At 37.5% G+C, this 16,612-nt stretch overlaps 1 protein-coding gene across 11 annotated transcripts in view; it reads right to left on the bottom strand.

Moving 5' to 3' along the window:
* Positions 1–16,612, bottom strand: part of ITPR1 (inositol 1,4,5-trisphosphate receptor type 1) — a 410,117-nt gene that overhangs the window by 164,884 nt on the left and 228,621 nt on the right. For 7 of the 11 annotated variants that reach the window (XM_056804557.1, XM_056804556.1, XM_056804560.1 and 4 more), the window contains 3 exons: positions 15,940–16,088; positions 14,324–14,435; positions 9,109–9,141 (listed from right to left, as the gene is read on the bottom strand). In XM_056804557.1, the coding sequence (XP_056660535.1) occupies positions 9,109–9,141; positions 14,324–14,435; positions 15,940–16,088 (294 nt within the window). The remainder of the gene's footprint in view (positions 1–9,108; positions 9,142–14,323; positions 14,436–15,939; positions 16,089–16,612) is intronic. The other 4 variants (XM_056804566.1, XM_056804562.1, XM_056804563.1 and 1 more) reach the window with 1 other exon arrangement.

Genomic DNA, 16,612 nt, shown 5'->3' with positions numbered 1-16,612 from the left:
CTATTTGCCATGAGTAAAAACTCATTCTTGTGAAGGAACCAGAGTAAATAGTTACCAGTTTGTTAAAGGATGCATTTTTTAAACAATGTATTTAATTCACATTTATGTGCATATTTGGAGGGGTTTCCTTTGTTTCTGTTGAGAGATTGGGTGATATTACTACAAATTAAAGAAACAAAATAAAATGAAAATCACATTTGTGAGGTTTTCAGAGAAAAGAACCAAATTTTTGAACTGAATATCTGTTGGCCACTAATTTATTAATAATAAGTCTACCTTGGTTAAGGCTATACTGGCTTAAGTTTCAATTTACTGATGTGTTCTGTTTTTTTCTGTTTTCTTTCCTCCCACAGGTATCATTATAGATCAAAGTCAAATATTTATTAATTCAAGACCCAGAACCTGCTAAAAATTTTTTTTTAAGTACTGGTTTCTTCATCGTACTTCCTTGCAATAGAAATTTCGTTAGCTCTTCAGCATTTTAGGACAAAATAAAAACTCCTTTTGCCATAGGCTGATATCAACCTAATTCTGATATTTTATACCATGCATGCACTCTACCTAAGAGGCGAACTAGTTTATGCTTCTCAGAACCCATCAACTTTTCTCCCATTTTTGCACAACATGTCGTTGTCTACATCTAGCATTCTTTCTTTCCCTGCTTCCACTTTTTGGAATCTTTAGATCACTTTTAGGTCCAATTCAGGGGTCATCTTTTCCAAGAAACCTTTGCTGATCCCCCTAGTTTGTACTCTCTCCCTCCCTCCCCCCCCCCCCCCGTTATATTCTATTTATTTGTTTAAATGTGATCACACCAATAGAATGTAAACTCCATGAAGGAGTTTTTTGATGCATTTTTTATGTATCTTTGTATTCTCAGTGTCTAGGACAGTACTTTGTACATAGGTGTTTAATAAATGCTTGTTGAATTGATTAGAGCAAATAAGTATAATTTATCAGATGATTGCTCTTATGAAATCAACTCTAAAATATGCCCTATTCTTGTAACAATAAACTTAATTTCTTCTGTTTTTATTTTTAGAGTCCATTTGAAAGCTCAATTCTATCCATTCTTTGGATCAGAAGTCTAGCAATGACTTTAACCAAAAGCAATAATTTAGGTGAAGAAAAAGCACAAGCAATTAACTTTGAAAAAGAAGTAGGAGCAGAACCATAATTCATTCAATTAAGGTCCCTTAACAGCAACTGGAAGGCACAGTGGAGAGAGTACTAGGCTGAGAATCAAGAAGATTTCCGTCCAACTCCATCCCCAGACATTAGGTTATGAGCAATTTGAGGGCAGGGAATATACTTTGTCTCTTTTTGTATTCTCGGCACTTTGCTCAGTGCTTGGCACATGACAGACATACTGACCCACACTTAATTAGTTGTGTGGCTCTCAGCAAGTCACTTAACTGCAGTCTGCCTCAGTTTCCTTATCTGTATAATAGAATTCAAAAGGCTACCTACCTCCTAGGGTTGTGTAAAAATGGAGATTTTGAACCCTAGACTTCAATCCCCAGAAGTCCTTGGTATTTCCCAGAATTCCCTATAATCTCACCTGAGTCTCCACATTGGCGAGATCACAATTGGTATTTAACTGGCAGTAACGCCTCCCATGTCCTTCCTTCCTTTGCAATGATGTAGCAAGTATAGTGGTAAGATAAGTGCGGGGATTTTAAATGGACTAATCAGCCATGGGCATGGTTTTTATTTTGTATCTTCTTTATTCCTTGATTTCTAATAATCCTTAATAAACCTCATAAAATATAATTTTATTAGTAGAAACATAATTTAATTTTTACAGTTGTTGGAAGGATCAAATCAGATATTTGTAAAATGCTTAGCATAATGCCTGACACATAGTTGGCATCATACAAATATATACATATATATATTATGTTCACTATGTGCTATATATATATATATAATGTTGTATGTCTACATATATAATGCTACTATATATAATATATAATACTACTGTTACTATATAATAATAAATATAATACTACTATACAGTATAACTATAGATAACTCTATATAGCTATTGATAACTATTTGATAACTTATCTATAATTATATATATATATATATATATATAGTATCTGTAATCATTATGGAAGGGGTAACTATATAGATATTGTGTGGGTTAGTGGCAAAACACCCCCACAATCTGGAAAATCCACATAAAATGTTTTGGCTCATACTTCATACCGGAGAAGTCTGATTTTTTAAATTTGTCTTTTATGGGGTGTTTATAGTAGCTTATTGTCAATTTGGGGTTGAGTATACACTTCACAGTTTCTACACTTTTTCTGTATTGCATGTAACTTCCACGAAACTCCCCCTCAAATTCCCATTTAATTTCTTATGCTGACCCATGATTTAGCAAAACTGCAATGGGGAAAAGTCATGATGTAGAAGGGATAACTATCTACCTGTGTGAGACTGTGTGTATTCCTGTGACCCTTCTCTTATTTTTAATTTTTTAATCCTTATCTTCTGTCTTAGAATCAATACTGTGTACTGGTTCTAAGGCAGAACAGTAAGGGCTAGACAATGAGAGGTTAAGTGACCTGTGCAGGGTCACACAGCTAGGAGGTGTCTGAGGCCACATTTGAACCCAAGACATCCTGTCTCCAAGCCTAACTCTCTATCCACTGAAGCACCTACCTGCCCTGTGTTCCTTCCCTTCTAAATATAATTATTTGACTTTAAATTCCTTTATGTAGTACACCTCTAGTGGTAACATACTCTATACCAGATCAGTGATCCATCTATTAATACAAATCAATAATTTCTTTGCAATCTATAATCTTGGGAAGTTGCCTGGTCCACAGAGTGGCTAAGTGACTTATCCAAGGTCTCACTATTAGTATATGTCAGGGGCATGCACTTGAAGGCAGATCTTTCTCTCCCCTTGGCTTCTAGACCATCTCTCCGCCCTCTAGAGATGCAAATAGATGAGGTAGCTGGACCAGAAGTCAGGAAGACCCGAGTTCAAATCCTAACTGTGTGACCCTAAACAAATCACTTAACCTTTGTCTGTTTCAGTTTCCTCATCTATAAAATAGGGCTAATAATAAGTATCTACCTCCTAGGGTTATGGTGAGCATTAAATGAGATGATACTACAACTAAAGTGCTTTGCAAACTTTAAAATGCTAGATTAAGGCTAGCTAGAATCATGATGAACTATGATGCTAACATATATTAATGTATACATGCTTCCAAACACTTCCATAGGCACATAGGAACCATTCAGGAAGGGCATTGTCAAGACATTTGTTCTGATCATCAAGGAAACCAGTTGGTGGTCCTTCTTTAAGAAAATAAGTCATAGGCCACAGATCTCAAGCTTGTGTTTTTTCTAGTCCTTGTGCAGCAGCAACAAGAATCTTAAATTTTCTCCTTTTGCTGTATAAAGCAATTCCTGGATTTACTTCCCTAGGATATTCCCCATGAAATATGTGATTGAAAAGCACAATCCCCAAAGGGCCATAAACTCCATTTAGTTATGGCAATGTCATTTTACAGCCATTTACCATGAACACGTCACCAAAGGAGTGCACTCCTGCCAATGTCTTTCATTCAGTTTTGAAGTTCCTTTTTTCACCCACTCAGAACCTCAAATAGAAGGCTGGAGGGGGGTGGGATGGGCGTGGGGAGATACTGAACGGTTTTGCAGATACCTTTTCCTGTGTCCTGCTATTCATCAGCCATGGAAAGCCCACATAAATGGAACAGAAAGCTGCTGCTGCTTTTTTTTTTTTAATTGGGCTAAAACTGAGGTAAGCTGGCATTTCACTGAAAATAAACTGACATCTCCCTGTCTGCTAACACAAAATTGTTTGCTAATTATATTGGGGTTTGGGAAGAAAAGAAGAGGCATAAGAATTAAAGAATGAGAGAAAAGGAAGGACTAGGGCTCAAACTCCTCAAAAACAATTCTGGAGAAAATTAGTGATGACTTAAATAGAATAAAGATCACCCCCGGCTTAGCTAGATTGTCTTCTGTTTTAGAGATCAGCCAGTTTCACTGGAACTCAGTTAGGAAATGCAGAATTAATAAAACTTTGACATGACTAAATTGTATGGATTCAGCCACTGTGGAATAATCTCAGCCTTCTAAAAAAACAAACAAACCAACAACCTCAACTAGGCAACTGCTCCTATACCCTCTCTTAGTTCCATCTTCTCTGTGGTAGCCAGTATCTAACAGTAAACAGCTCCACTACATTTATTGGCAATTACTGCTGAAGGTCACACATCAGCAGTGAGTCTAAATTCCAGGAAAAAAAAAGGCAGCTCTTATGTAACTCCTGCCTGAATGTTGGCAAGTGCCCAAGAGAACAGTCCGCTGCAATGTAAAAAAAGTAGGACATCTCTGCCTTATGTTGGATGTCCTGAGAACTCCCCCTGAAGGAGAAGGAGTTTAATGCTTCTTTCTCTTTCCTCCTGACCCTCCTTGAGCACACTTCCTCCCAACTCTGGATGGCTCCCATTTCCTTTTCTGGGATTTACAAATCTCACCTTGAATCTCATGACTTTTCCTGCAGCACAGACTAGAGACAAGATACTAAGAATTCAGAATCTCTTGGCACCAAAAACAAGGAGAGGAGAATCAGCCTGTGTCCCAGGCTGAAGGAACTGTGAAAGGTGATGGATTTAATTTCTCTCGTCCAACATGAAGAGATTATTTAGCTATTACCTTAGTTTAAGGCTAGGGAGGCAGAAAGATGATAACATGCTAATTAAGAGTAAATGATGATTTATGATGGTTTCGGAAAGACATTGACAACCTGGAAAAATCATCCACGGGAGTATAGCCAGGAATTGTGAATTCCTCCTTCAATTCATACGATATGAAAAGAAGATGAAAAAAATTAGGGATATTTAGCTGAGAGGGGAGAAGATTCAGAGGGGCATGATTGTTGCCTTCAAGGATATGGAAGGCTGTCTCATGGAAGGAGAGAAGAGACTTGATACCATGTAAGGTCCCTTTCAACTTCAATTGATTCTATGATCCAATGACTTGTTCTACTTGGTCCTAGGGGGGAGAACTAGAAACAACAATGGGAAGTTGTAGAGAAGCAAATATTGTTTTGTTGGAAGGAAAATCTTCCCCACATTTAGAATTCTCCAAACATGGAGGGCTACCTCTGAGGTTGGATGGCCCCTTGCCAATGGGTAACATAGAGAAGACTCTCATTCAGCTATTGCTGGATTAAATTGGATTGGATAGGCACTGGACGGAACTTCAAATGAGATAATCCTGTAATTCTGTGGCTATGGAACAACCCTCTTTTTCATGTTTGCTTCTTGGAATCCCAAACTCTCTTCAAAGCTTGGGTCAAGTACTACCACCTGCAAGAGGCCAACCCTGATTTCTTCTGAGTGTTACTACTTGAACTCATGTTACTCTGTGGATATTACTCTGTATGAATTTTGTGTTTATTTACCACTTTATATGTTGTTCTTTTGCATTGGAATATAAGCTCCTTGAGGTCAGTACCTAATTGATCATTTTCATCTTTTTATTCCCATTGCCAATAAGCACAGTCCCTGGCTTGTAGTAGAAATGTATTAATTACTTGTTGAATTGAATTGCATTATGTCCAAAACTGATGGAGCATACGGTGATGACACAGACGCTAGTAACACAACTTCATCTACTCCCTACAGATACTTCTGCTTGGTTTCCAAGCAAAGAAACAATACATGGAAACCAGACTTGTGTTAAAGCATTTTGCTTCACTCTCACCTGAAGTCAAAACCATCAATTCATACTAGCAATAAAGTCTTACTTTTCTGTTTTCCAGATGACAAAGTGCTTTTCTTTCTTTTTTTTTTAAGTCATATCTTTCACATCTATTGGGTAAAGATAACTATCACCCCTGTAGTAAGTGATTTCTTCAAGTGTGGAATCCTGAGACGAGTTAACTTTTAAAACAAAACAAAAAACCTTCCACCATCTTCTCCCCAAGAAATATTTTTGAGTCAAATGTCCTTAGTGACAAAAACATGGCACAACACAAAAAAGCAAATACTAAAAAAATTGTTCCCTATTGTTTCCCAAGTTTCCTAATGATGCTTTTGGCCAGACTTTAGGGGCCATAGTTCTGCCCCATTTTCCAGCATTTCACTGGGTCACAGGAGGTTAATTCTAGTCCAAAATGTGATGGCTCTAGCTGAGGCCATAAAGGCCAAGGAATTTTCCTTCTAAAGAGAAAGCTGCATGAACTTTTCAGCTGAAGCTCGGAAGAACACTTCAAATGAGTTACCCACCTCTCTATTGACATGACAGGCTCCAAAGAAAAGTAATGTTCAGTGATTTTCTCTTTCTCTTCTTTTCTTTTGAAGGTGAAGGTAAGAAGAGGGGTGATACACCCATCCCTTCTTTTATTTGAGAGACTATTTTGGTTGGGTTTAAAAGAAGCTTTATTCCAGAACACAGTTGAAAGGGCCCTCCAACGTGTACTTTTGTTGTAGAAAATCTATTACACTGTCCTCAATTCACCTTGTTGTTGCAAAAGCACCCCAAATCACTTGGAATAGTATATGATTTTCCAAGTCATTTGCGACCCCTCTATCTCTTCTATCACAGCTTGAGACAAAGGGATGGTCCTCCTTACTCAGACAATACTGAGTGGGAATCGCTTTGGTCTCCAGCCAGAAAAAAATATATTCACTATCATTGCAGAGTTTGTTGTTATTGCTTTTCCTTTTATTATTTAATAGGAATTTAGTGTATTTCTTTACAATTCATGCTTGGGTCCTTAATTCCTTCCCATGACAGAATGAATGAACTTATTTATTCAATTTCTGAAGAGCAAAACCTAAGTTAGGTCAGGTGAACTAATCGTTCTATTCTTGGCCCCCTCGTGCCTCTCTAAAGGAGGAGGAAGAAACCCATAGATACCATGATCACTTCAAACTAGACAACGATGGTCAATGCCAACCAGACATGTTGATGCACAGCCAACACACATTGCAAAGGCCTGAAGAAGTGGGGCCTTGTTTTCTGTGCCTTACCAGGCTTTGACAGTTGCTAGTGGTAACAATGAAAAGGGAACCACCACTGCTTCCTCTGGGAATTTACAAAGAATTCAAAGCCTTGCCAGATTATGCTCTTTTCATAAACAGACAGTATTCCATTTCCTACTGTGTATTTATAGACACACCTGCTACAATCATGGAATCGTTCCATGAAGGAGTAATAAAGTCCCGGTTGGGAGACCAAGTTCTATATCGGGTGATCCCACACTTCAGCTGGTTTGTCTGGTCCACAGCAGGGCATTACAGCCTAAGACCGGTGGAAGTTCTCATTTTATGGCTTCATTTGCAATTCAAAACATAGCGTGAACTTTCAACAGATAAATTAAACTCACCAAGGTGCTTACATCCTTGGGACAAAGATGGAACCAAAGGTCACCATGATTTCAGATTAGCAGTCTGGGTTTGGTTGTTGGTGTTTCTCCAACCACCCCCCCATTCTCCATTCCCCACTACTACCCTCACTCCCCAAAAATGGAGGATATGAATAGAAAGATACATACCAACATATTCAAAAGAATAAGCTCAATAACTTCACTACCTCCTACTCTTCCTTTCCCACTCTGACTTCTCCATCTCTCCCCACATCCAGAAGATATGGTCCCTTAGATCAAATTTGCACAATATTAGAAATTAAGAAAATTTATGAGTACTGTCCAGAAGAAAGAGAATTGGATTTGAAGTCTGGAGACCTGGACTCTGCCACTACTTTCCCTATGGGACCCTTGGTTTCTTCATATTAGCTAGTATCCTAAGACTGGTCTCTAATCCCAAGTGTCATTCTCCTTAAACTGGCTTGGTCATTTCTTATCATTTCTGATTTTTGAGGAAGTGGGCATTAGAATCATCAGTAAATAAAATAACCCAATTTGTCTTGAAGAGAGGAGGCAGGGAGGAGGAGAAAGTAAATACCAATTCAAATCATATGTTATTTTCTCATAAAAGGGACAGCTAACTTTCTATGATTTTATCTATATTTCTGGATAAAAATGAAAAAGAATTCTGATAAAAATCTACTTTTAGTCTTTCCAATCCCACTTCTTGCAAATCTCTATTAATTCTCAAACACCACAAAAAGATTTTTCTTCTGAGATAAATAACCTACATTTGTACCATTTGATTGATGTGGAAGGATAATATTTCCCCAAATATTCAAAAAGGTATTTTTAAGAGCTGAATCATGAATCCAATCTGTATTCAAAATTCTGACCAAAATTATCTATCCTCCAATATTGCTCTGCCGTGACAAGGTACGTGAATTCAAATTTTAAGGAATTTGGGAGAGGCTCCATCAGTGCTTTAGAATCTCTAGATATCTATGTGTTTTCTAAGAAAGGGAGCCAGAGAGAAAATATATTTATCAAATCCATGGACAAAGTTTCAGCTACAGACTTTCCACTTCTAATCCTCACCCTCTGAGATTTGTGTTCCACTATCCAGAGACAGAGACAAAGCAGCTGTAATTTTCAGTTAATGCCCACTCCTCCATTGCCTTTTTCCATATAATATTGTTCCACCACTTTTCTTTCATTTAATGATCTTTTATTGAAAAAGTGAAGCTTAAATGAGATAATAAAGTGCTTAGCACAGTGCTGAATATTAGCCATGATTATTATAATTATTTTCACTTTGAAACCTCAGACCACATTCAAGTCTATTTACAGAATTTTGGATTTAGTGCTACGGGTACAAATTAAGTGATTTCACTTCAATACTGTTCTGAAGAATGAAGATTTTTTTTTCTTCCATAAATGCATGGCCAGTATCACCAAGAAATTTCACTTCATGTCTGGGCAGCAAGTAAAACAATATCCCACCTTCACAAAGCTTTCTCCTCACTGAGATAAAAATGATTTTCCTACAGATGGCACACAAACCAGTCATGAGAAATACCAATGAAGAAGACACATGACATACTAGGACTCATTGCCATGGGCAGAGCTGACAAAGTAAAATGCTAAATGCCAGTGAAAGACTACAGGACAGGACACAGGGCAACTTGAGAAAGAGCATGGAAACAACACTATGGGACATTTAAAAGAGAAAGGAGGACCTCAGTATTATCCGATTCATCAATGGTAATCAGCTGAAAAAGAAAAGAAAGGGAGAGGAAGGAAAACAACATTAGGACTACATAGTATAAGCCAGTTCAAGTTCTAGGCATTATTAGAGACTGTTATAGGTTAAAACAGAATGTTGTAAAATTGTTGTAATTGTCCTAAAAGCCCCAACCCAGTTTTCAGTGCCATCACCTTACTTGGTGACATCTGCCAGGGAACAAAATAGACAGGATGCAGTCATGCTCTGTTCACATGCTGAGTGTCAAACCACATTGATCGCCCAACCAAGTTCTAAGAACTCCACCCTGTGGCTTGCTAGTTGGCTAAAATGTGAACACAACTGTGGGCCAGGAAGAATTTCCCAATTAGTAACATCACATTTTCAGAGGACAGTGGAAAAGAATGGGAGTTGAAAGGCAGAAAATGTACATTAATTTGGAAAGGAAACTCTCACTTTAAATCTTAGCAAGTCAACTCTAACCAGGATTGAAGAGTGACACACAGTGGACAAAAGGCATGGAATCTCTACAGGAAACAATTCAGTTTTCATGGGGTCACCTGGAAAATAATAGGATGAATGCATCCCAGATGCAGAGACTCCAAATCCAACTTAACAATTCAGTTTAGGAGGAAAAAATCGCTCAAATTAAAATCAAATGATACTCTTCAGACTGATAAAGAGTTAAGGAGATTAAAAAGAAAAGAAGGAAGAAGATTTCTTCTGTTAATCAGTTCCTATACCAGTGAACCAATCCCATTTAAAGAATAAATGCAAAAACAACAACAACCAAAAAAAAAAACCTGGCAGCAGTGTTCTTCATTTCAAATTTTAAAAGATTTTATGCCAACAGTCTCCATGTTAACTTTTGACACATGAAATAAAGTTTTAAGTTCATATCAGAGACCTGGGAGCTAGAAACACAAATGTCTTACCCAGCTGGGGAAAAAAAGAGGGAAGATTTAGCCATCACTGTTTAATAATTTGTGCACATGGGGACCTCGTTGCTTTCTGTAAACACTAGCTGAAACAATTCAAGGGAAGAAGTGTACTTTACATAAATCCCATAATAGTTAGATATATCCTCCTTTTACTCCAATTTTCCTTTCAAGTAATTTTTAGCACCGATTTAAGTAATTTTAGTATAATGTAATTTTTGCAATATTTGCTATGTTGGAAAGGATCATACCTGATAACAATAAAGTTGTCTCTTGGGATGCTGTCCTGAGGCTGTAATATTCCCTATTGGTTGCAAAGGTAGAAATGGTCCCTAGTAGAATATAAGCTCCTTGAGGGCAGGGAAGATTCTCAGTTTTTGTCTTTGTATTGCCAACTCCCAGCACAGCATCGAATGCGTACTGGGTATTTAATAAATGTGTGCCAAATGGACATCTTTGAGATGCTAAGTTACAAAAGATTATTTTCTTTCTGATGTCATTTTAGATCATTTAGATCATGGGTATGGTGGAGCATAATCTATAAATACAGGTCACTTGAGAGGAGGGAAAGCAGACCAGGTTTTTTGCTTTGTTCCCTTAATAAAGTACATTTGATGAGAAAAGTAGATTTTTCCAACTGCTGAAATGTCTTTGCTGCATTTATGACAGACAGGAAATGCTATTATCTGTTTGTTATTGGTATTAGAGGTGATGGCTGCCATTACCTCTTAGAATTTCTTCTATAGCACTGAGGTCTTTTCATCTGTTTCTTTGAGATGATTTAATTTCAATAAAAAAGAAGATGTCTTAGCAATGGTGACCCCACCAGTATCAAAGAGAATGTAATTTCTACTTCTACGGAAGCCAAGAAAAATCAGATTGGTACAATAACTCCCTTTAGGCTGTCCATAAATTGTACTAGATGATCTTTAATCTCATAAGATCATCCCTTTTGGTTCTGGAATTCAATAAGTGGAATCAATGTGGGGGCTAAGAGCCTCTCTTTTTTTAGTAGTCTGTGCCTTTCCCACCTCCTCCTTTTCACTCATTAAATGAGCAGGCTCTTATTGCCTATCATACCTGACAACTATTTTTGGATGGACAGGAATGGTAATCCTTTGTAATTAATGGATAGTGGAAAAGGACAGCAAGTTGCCATCTTCTACATGATCACAAAAGACTTGAATTAATACTGATATACATGGAGAGACAGAAAATATGGAAGGCCATAAAAAGTATTTTAATAAATACAAAGTTGTATTAATAAATTAGTTTGCAAAATGCAGAGTGAGGGAAATCAGGAAGTTAAATTCTAATACTGCCTGCTTTACACAGATAATGTATAGTTAGAAATTCTTGGGGGTAGCTGGGTAGTTCAGTGGATTGAGAGCCAGGCCTAGAGATGGGAGGTCCTAGGTTCAAATCTGGCCTCAGACACTTTCCAGCTGTGTGACCCTGGACAAGTCATTTGACCCCCATTGCCTAGCCCTTACCACTCTTCTGCCTTGGAGCCAATACACAATATTGACTCCAAGATGGAAGGTAAGGGTTTAAAAAAAAAAGAAATTCTTGAACCCCTAAAATGACATTACCCAAAATTCCTTTCTGTATTACCTAGAATCCTTTCTCCTTTTCCTTCATCCTCCCATTTATATGACGGTATATAAGTTTGCTGTGACTCCTCCCATGCTCTCTTTTACTCTTAACTGGGCTGAGTTCGGATAATTCTTTTACTTTAGTTATTATTAATAAAACTTTATAAAATATAATACCTATTGGATATTAAAACTGACAATAATAAGCAGCTATGTAACCCAGAGGAAATCACCAACCTCTCTGTGACTCAGTTTCCCCATACATAAAATGGGAGTAATAATAGCATCTCTCTCCCAGGGTTATGGTGGGGATAAAATAGCCCTTGTTAAAACCACGCATTCTAGTTATGGCAGGATCATCATTGAAGTACTTCCCATTAGGAAGTTTGCTTTAAATGAAGAGAGCATCAAAGATCTAGGACCAGAAAGGATCTCAGGAGTCATCCTTTTCAGTGCTCTCATTTCAAATGACGAGGAACCTGAGGTCCTAAGAGGGGCAGAGACTTTCTTGAGGTCACGTGGGTAGTAAGGACCAGCAAGAATTTTGGACCCAGATCCTCTCATTCCAAAGGATGCCCTCTATCCACTGAACCATCCAGCCTCTAATTAGTAATATGACTAATTTGTCTATTGACAGAAATAGATAATGTACAGGTCTCAATGCCTGGAATATATTAAGCATTTAATAAATGCTCATTGTTTGATTGAAATATAGAAAATGACCGTTTATTCTAAAACAGACCCCAAAGGTCAAACTTTAAAGAGCTGTCACATTATTAACAGAGGTATGTAAATATTCCCATAAATATCTTAGTTCCTCACTTTTAAAGACAGACCCATTTCTTAAGAGTTTCCTGTAATATATCAATATATCAAAAATATCCTGTAATAATATCAGATTTTAAATCACTAAAGAAGCATATATTTTTTTAAAAAACTTTTGAATCTTCACGTAAGGTGTATAATTGCTAATTAATGTTAATTATTTTCTTACGCTGGCCTGTCTTATGTCAAGGCATATCTGTGTGTAGACATGAATGCATTAAGAGCTGGCTCTATGGTATTTCTCACAGGTGTTCCAATTGAGATTTAGGAAAGTTCCTGTAGGACTGTGAGTGTTTAAAAGCTGCCCCCAATGAATTCCTTTCCATGATACAAATTTTATCTTGCCATACTTTCTTTATATTATTTTTTACCATTTCATGCAAAATGTTTTATTTTTTTATTTTTTGAATCCTTACCTTCTGTCTTAGAATCAATACTATATATTCGTGGTAAGGCAGAAGACCAGTAAGGGCTATGCAATGGGGGTGAGTGACTTGTCTAGGGTCTCCCTTCTAGGAAGTATCTGAGGCCAGATCTGAACCCAGGACCTCCTGTCTCCTGGTCAGGCTCTCCATCCACTGAGCCACCTTGTTGCCCACTTTGTAAAACATTTTTAAATCTTGTTTTGGCTCAGGAATTCATAAACTTTGCAACGTTATAAAAGAAAAAAGTGACATGTCTTCCTTTGACTTAGCTAATATTGCTGAAGGTCACTCTACTTTTCTGCTGATTCAAGTCCTCCCTTTGACTAACAATAGACATTCCAGCTTAAAAAAACAAAGTAGTTAAAAATTCCATTGAATCTGATTATATTTATTTTGAAATATACCTCTGAGTTTTAGTATATTTTGGTTAAGTCAGTAATCTTGGTATAATGATTGCTATTAAATTATTGTTAAATTGTTATTAAACTATTATTATTATTAAAAATAAAAAAATTATTAAATCTTAGTGTAATGATTGCTATTAAATCTGCCGAAATGTAGCCAAAACAAATGAACCAATGAATGAGAACCATAATTCACAAGGAAGCCACGGAAAAGCATTAATGGGGTTTGAGTTCTATCTGTGATTTTTATTTTTTGCTTGGGGGGGGCAGAGAAAAGAATCACATGAAGAGACACAAGGAGAAGGATACAGGGCTGATTTGGTTTTGTTTTCTGTAGAGATGGGACAGGAGGTGAACAGCTCCCAGCACACTGAGTATTTATTAGATGTTAAGGATTCAGAGTGGTCTTCAAAGTCAGGCTAAATGGGCAGGAAGGCTTCTGATTTTAAAATGAGAGACTTTTTGGTAATCAGAAGACACTTGTAACGAGTCATCAAAAAGAAATGTGGTTTGTCTATCTGGAACCTAACATGCCTGAATACACATATCCTTATGTACACATACACACTTCACTCTGTCTCCCTCTACACACACATACACACACACACACATATACATACACACAATTTTTAATTTGGGGTTTAAATATAAGCTAAAAGCAAGACATGCAAAATGTTGGTAATTATTTTCTTTGAAAAGAGCATGATATCATGAGGTGAGCAGCCTATAAGAAGAGAGATCTGATTGTAATTGGCTTATTAAAGGCTCAAACGAGACAAAATCATATTCTGGAAAGCATGTTGGCAAGCTAAGCTGGTGGTTGAGTTCGAAACCAAAACTAGAGACTCTGAAAAGTCAATTTCCTCAATAAAATTTTAGAGGAAAGTTTTGCTTATTTCTTTTTAAACAGTCAGTACTTGCAATCTGTGTTCAAACAGAATTTCTTCCCTTCCTCTCCTCCCCTTTCCAGGTTCCCTCACTGTAATGGTGAAATGCTGCTGAAAGAAAATAAATGCCAAGTACCTTTTCTCCATAGCCTCTATCTTTGGTCATCATTTCCCTGAGGGTTTGTAACACTTTGATACAAAGTTTTTCTTCATTTTCTTCTAGCAGCTGTTTGGTATGTTTTATTAACCTGAAAAGCAGAAGAAAAGGAACACTTTGGTTCTCTGCCGCCATCTTTCAAGCACAACATCTTTTCAGCATCTCAGGATAACTGGTCCAAGTGCCGGAGAGCCTGGACCAAATGTCCTGCACCCAGGAGTCCTGACTGGCTGGCCCACCATCCCATCTACATCTCAAAAGTGACACCTGCTGGTGGATGGGGAGAAGCAATAGCTAAAGCTCCAGTATACCTGCTGTTGAAGGATCAGATTCTCCATCAAGTATTTATTATGTGCCTGCTGTGTGCTCGGTCTTTTGTGTTTTATAAGCAGGAAAATCAATCCCCTAAAACCCATTTAAACAAGATTGACTTAGGCAGCATGACTACCCACATATTTCAGAATGCTACTTGAATTAAATTAAAACAGGCAGAGTAAAGAATCACATGAAGATGCTCGGTGTATTTGCTGCTGGAATGCAAGATCTAGGAGGCAGAGCTTCTTCCATTTTTGTCTTTGTATCCACAGAGCCCAGTGTGTGAGAGGAAGTGTGGGGTGGTGGATACAGGTTTGGCTTGGAGTTAGGAAGACCTGGGTTCAGATCTGACCTCCTATACCTACTAGCTGTATGTCATTTAAGGTTTGAATGTCTAAGACTATAATTTGCAGACCAGTAGCCAATCTGTAAATGATGAAGGAAGTTCTTCACCAATAACCCTTTGTAATCTTGATACTACTAGTCATTTCTGAAATTCACTCAAATCACAATTCCAGTAAAAGAAAAACTCCAAGAGTCCAGCACAGGGCTTGGCACACAAATGGCATGTGAAAAATATATTTTATATTTACATTTTAGTGTATATATATATATATGTAATTAACATAGATGTTATTTTATTTATTTTTGTATTTATTTTATTTTATATTTTACTTTATAGATATGTAATTAATATAAATATGTATTTATGTATAAAATAAATGTTTGTTGCTTGATTAATTGTGGAGAACATATACTTGTCTCTCATCCAAAATATCATGCTCCTATAAAAGAGGTGGGAATGGGTAGGAGGAGAAGCATTTAGTGAGCACAAAAATCTCTATATTAGTGCTTACATTCCTACAGTTCTCTTACAACTTATGTCTGTGATAAACAGATACTATAAAATAATGAGAGAAAAATGGGGTATAATAATTAAGGGGGGAAAAACTTTATCACTAAAATTAGGAGCAAATTTCCCAAAATGGTTGCAAGCAATAGGGTTTTCCTTAAGCCATTCAGTTCTCCCAATCTCATTTTAGGAAGGTGACTATAGTTAAAGACAATCAATGTGTTCAAGGCAAGGGATATACATCTCCCTTCAATGATGAGTCTCCAGGGCTCTTGAATTGGGTACTTCACCCAGCAGTTCCCCCCCAGTGATGAGTCTCCAGGGCTCTTGAATTAGGAACTTCATCCAGCAGTTCCCCCCAGTTTCTGACTGGTCTCACGGGAAAGTAGAGCTCATACCACTCTGGAGGAAGACATGAGCAACTTACTTGCAGATAAAGCCTCCGCTTTCACATTTTCTTCGGGCGTCTGTGTTCTCTGGGAAAAGCAGTTCTGGTCGATGGAGAACATCCACGAGCACAGACAACTCTGCCTGGACAAGGGGCCGTAAACGGTCTTCTAATGCAGAAACTATATCCTGGAAGGGAACAGCAAGTCGTATTAATAGCAAAGGATGAAGACTAAGTTTTAGCAGCCAGAAAAGTTGAGTCCTTCCATAAGTAGTTTGGCATACTATGAATCTGTCCCATCAACTCATGGATTCCACTTCTAACATGATGCTTCTTCCCCACCCTCCATCCTCATGGGAAGTGCTAGTCTTTGAAATGCAAACTTCCCACCACCCATCCTTCTAAGGAAATGAAGTCTTTTAAGCCAACAATGCATTCCATGTTACGGTTACATGAAAACACAAACGAATGAACATGCCGTATCAACATGCTAAATAGATGTACCCTGATAGCATGATGGTCTTCAAATACAAAACACACTGCTGTAGAAAAGGAAAACAGAGAAAACTGTGAAAGGGCAGCTAAGTCAAACACCGCAAAAAAGATGTGAAAAGCAAACAGCAGAGAACAGATGAAGGGATGTGCTCCTTCCGCCAGTGTGCATGCCTCTTTTCCAGGATGGCGACTGAGGACCAACCTAAAGCCAGGATGT

The sequence above is a fragment of the Monodelphis domestica genome, chromosome 7 (assembly GCF_027887165.1).
Source record: "Monodelphis domestica isolate mMonDom1 chromosome 7, mMonDom1.pri, whole genome shotgun sequence".
Taxonomy (NCBI): Eukaryota; Metazoa; Chordata; class Mammalia; order Didelphimorphia; family Didelphidae; genus Monodelphis; species Monodelphis domestica.
The sequence above is the reverse complement of the archived record's forward strand: the minus strand, read 5'-3'. Positions and strand labels throughout refer to the sequence as shown.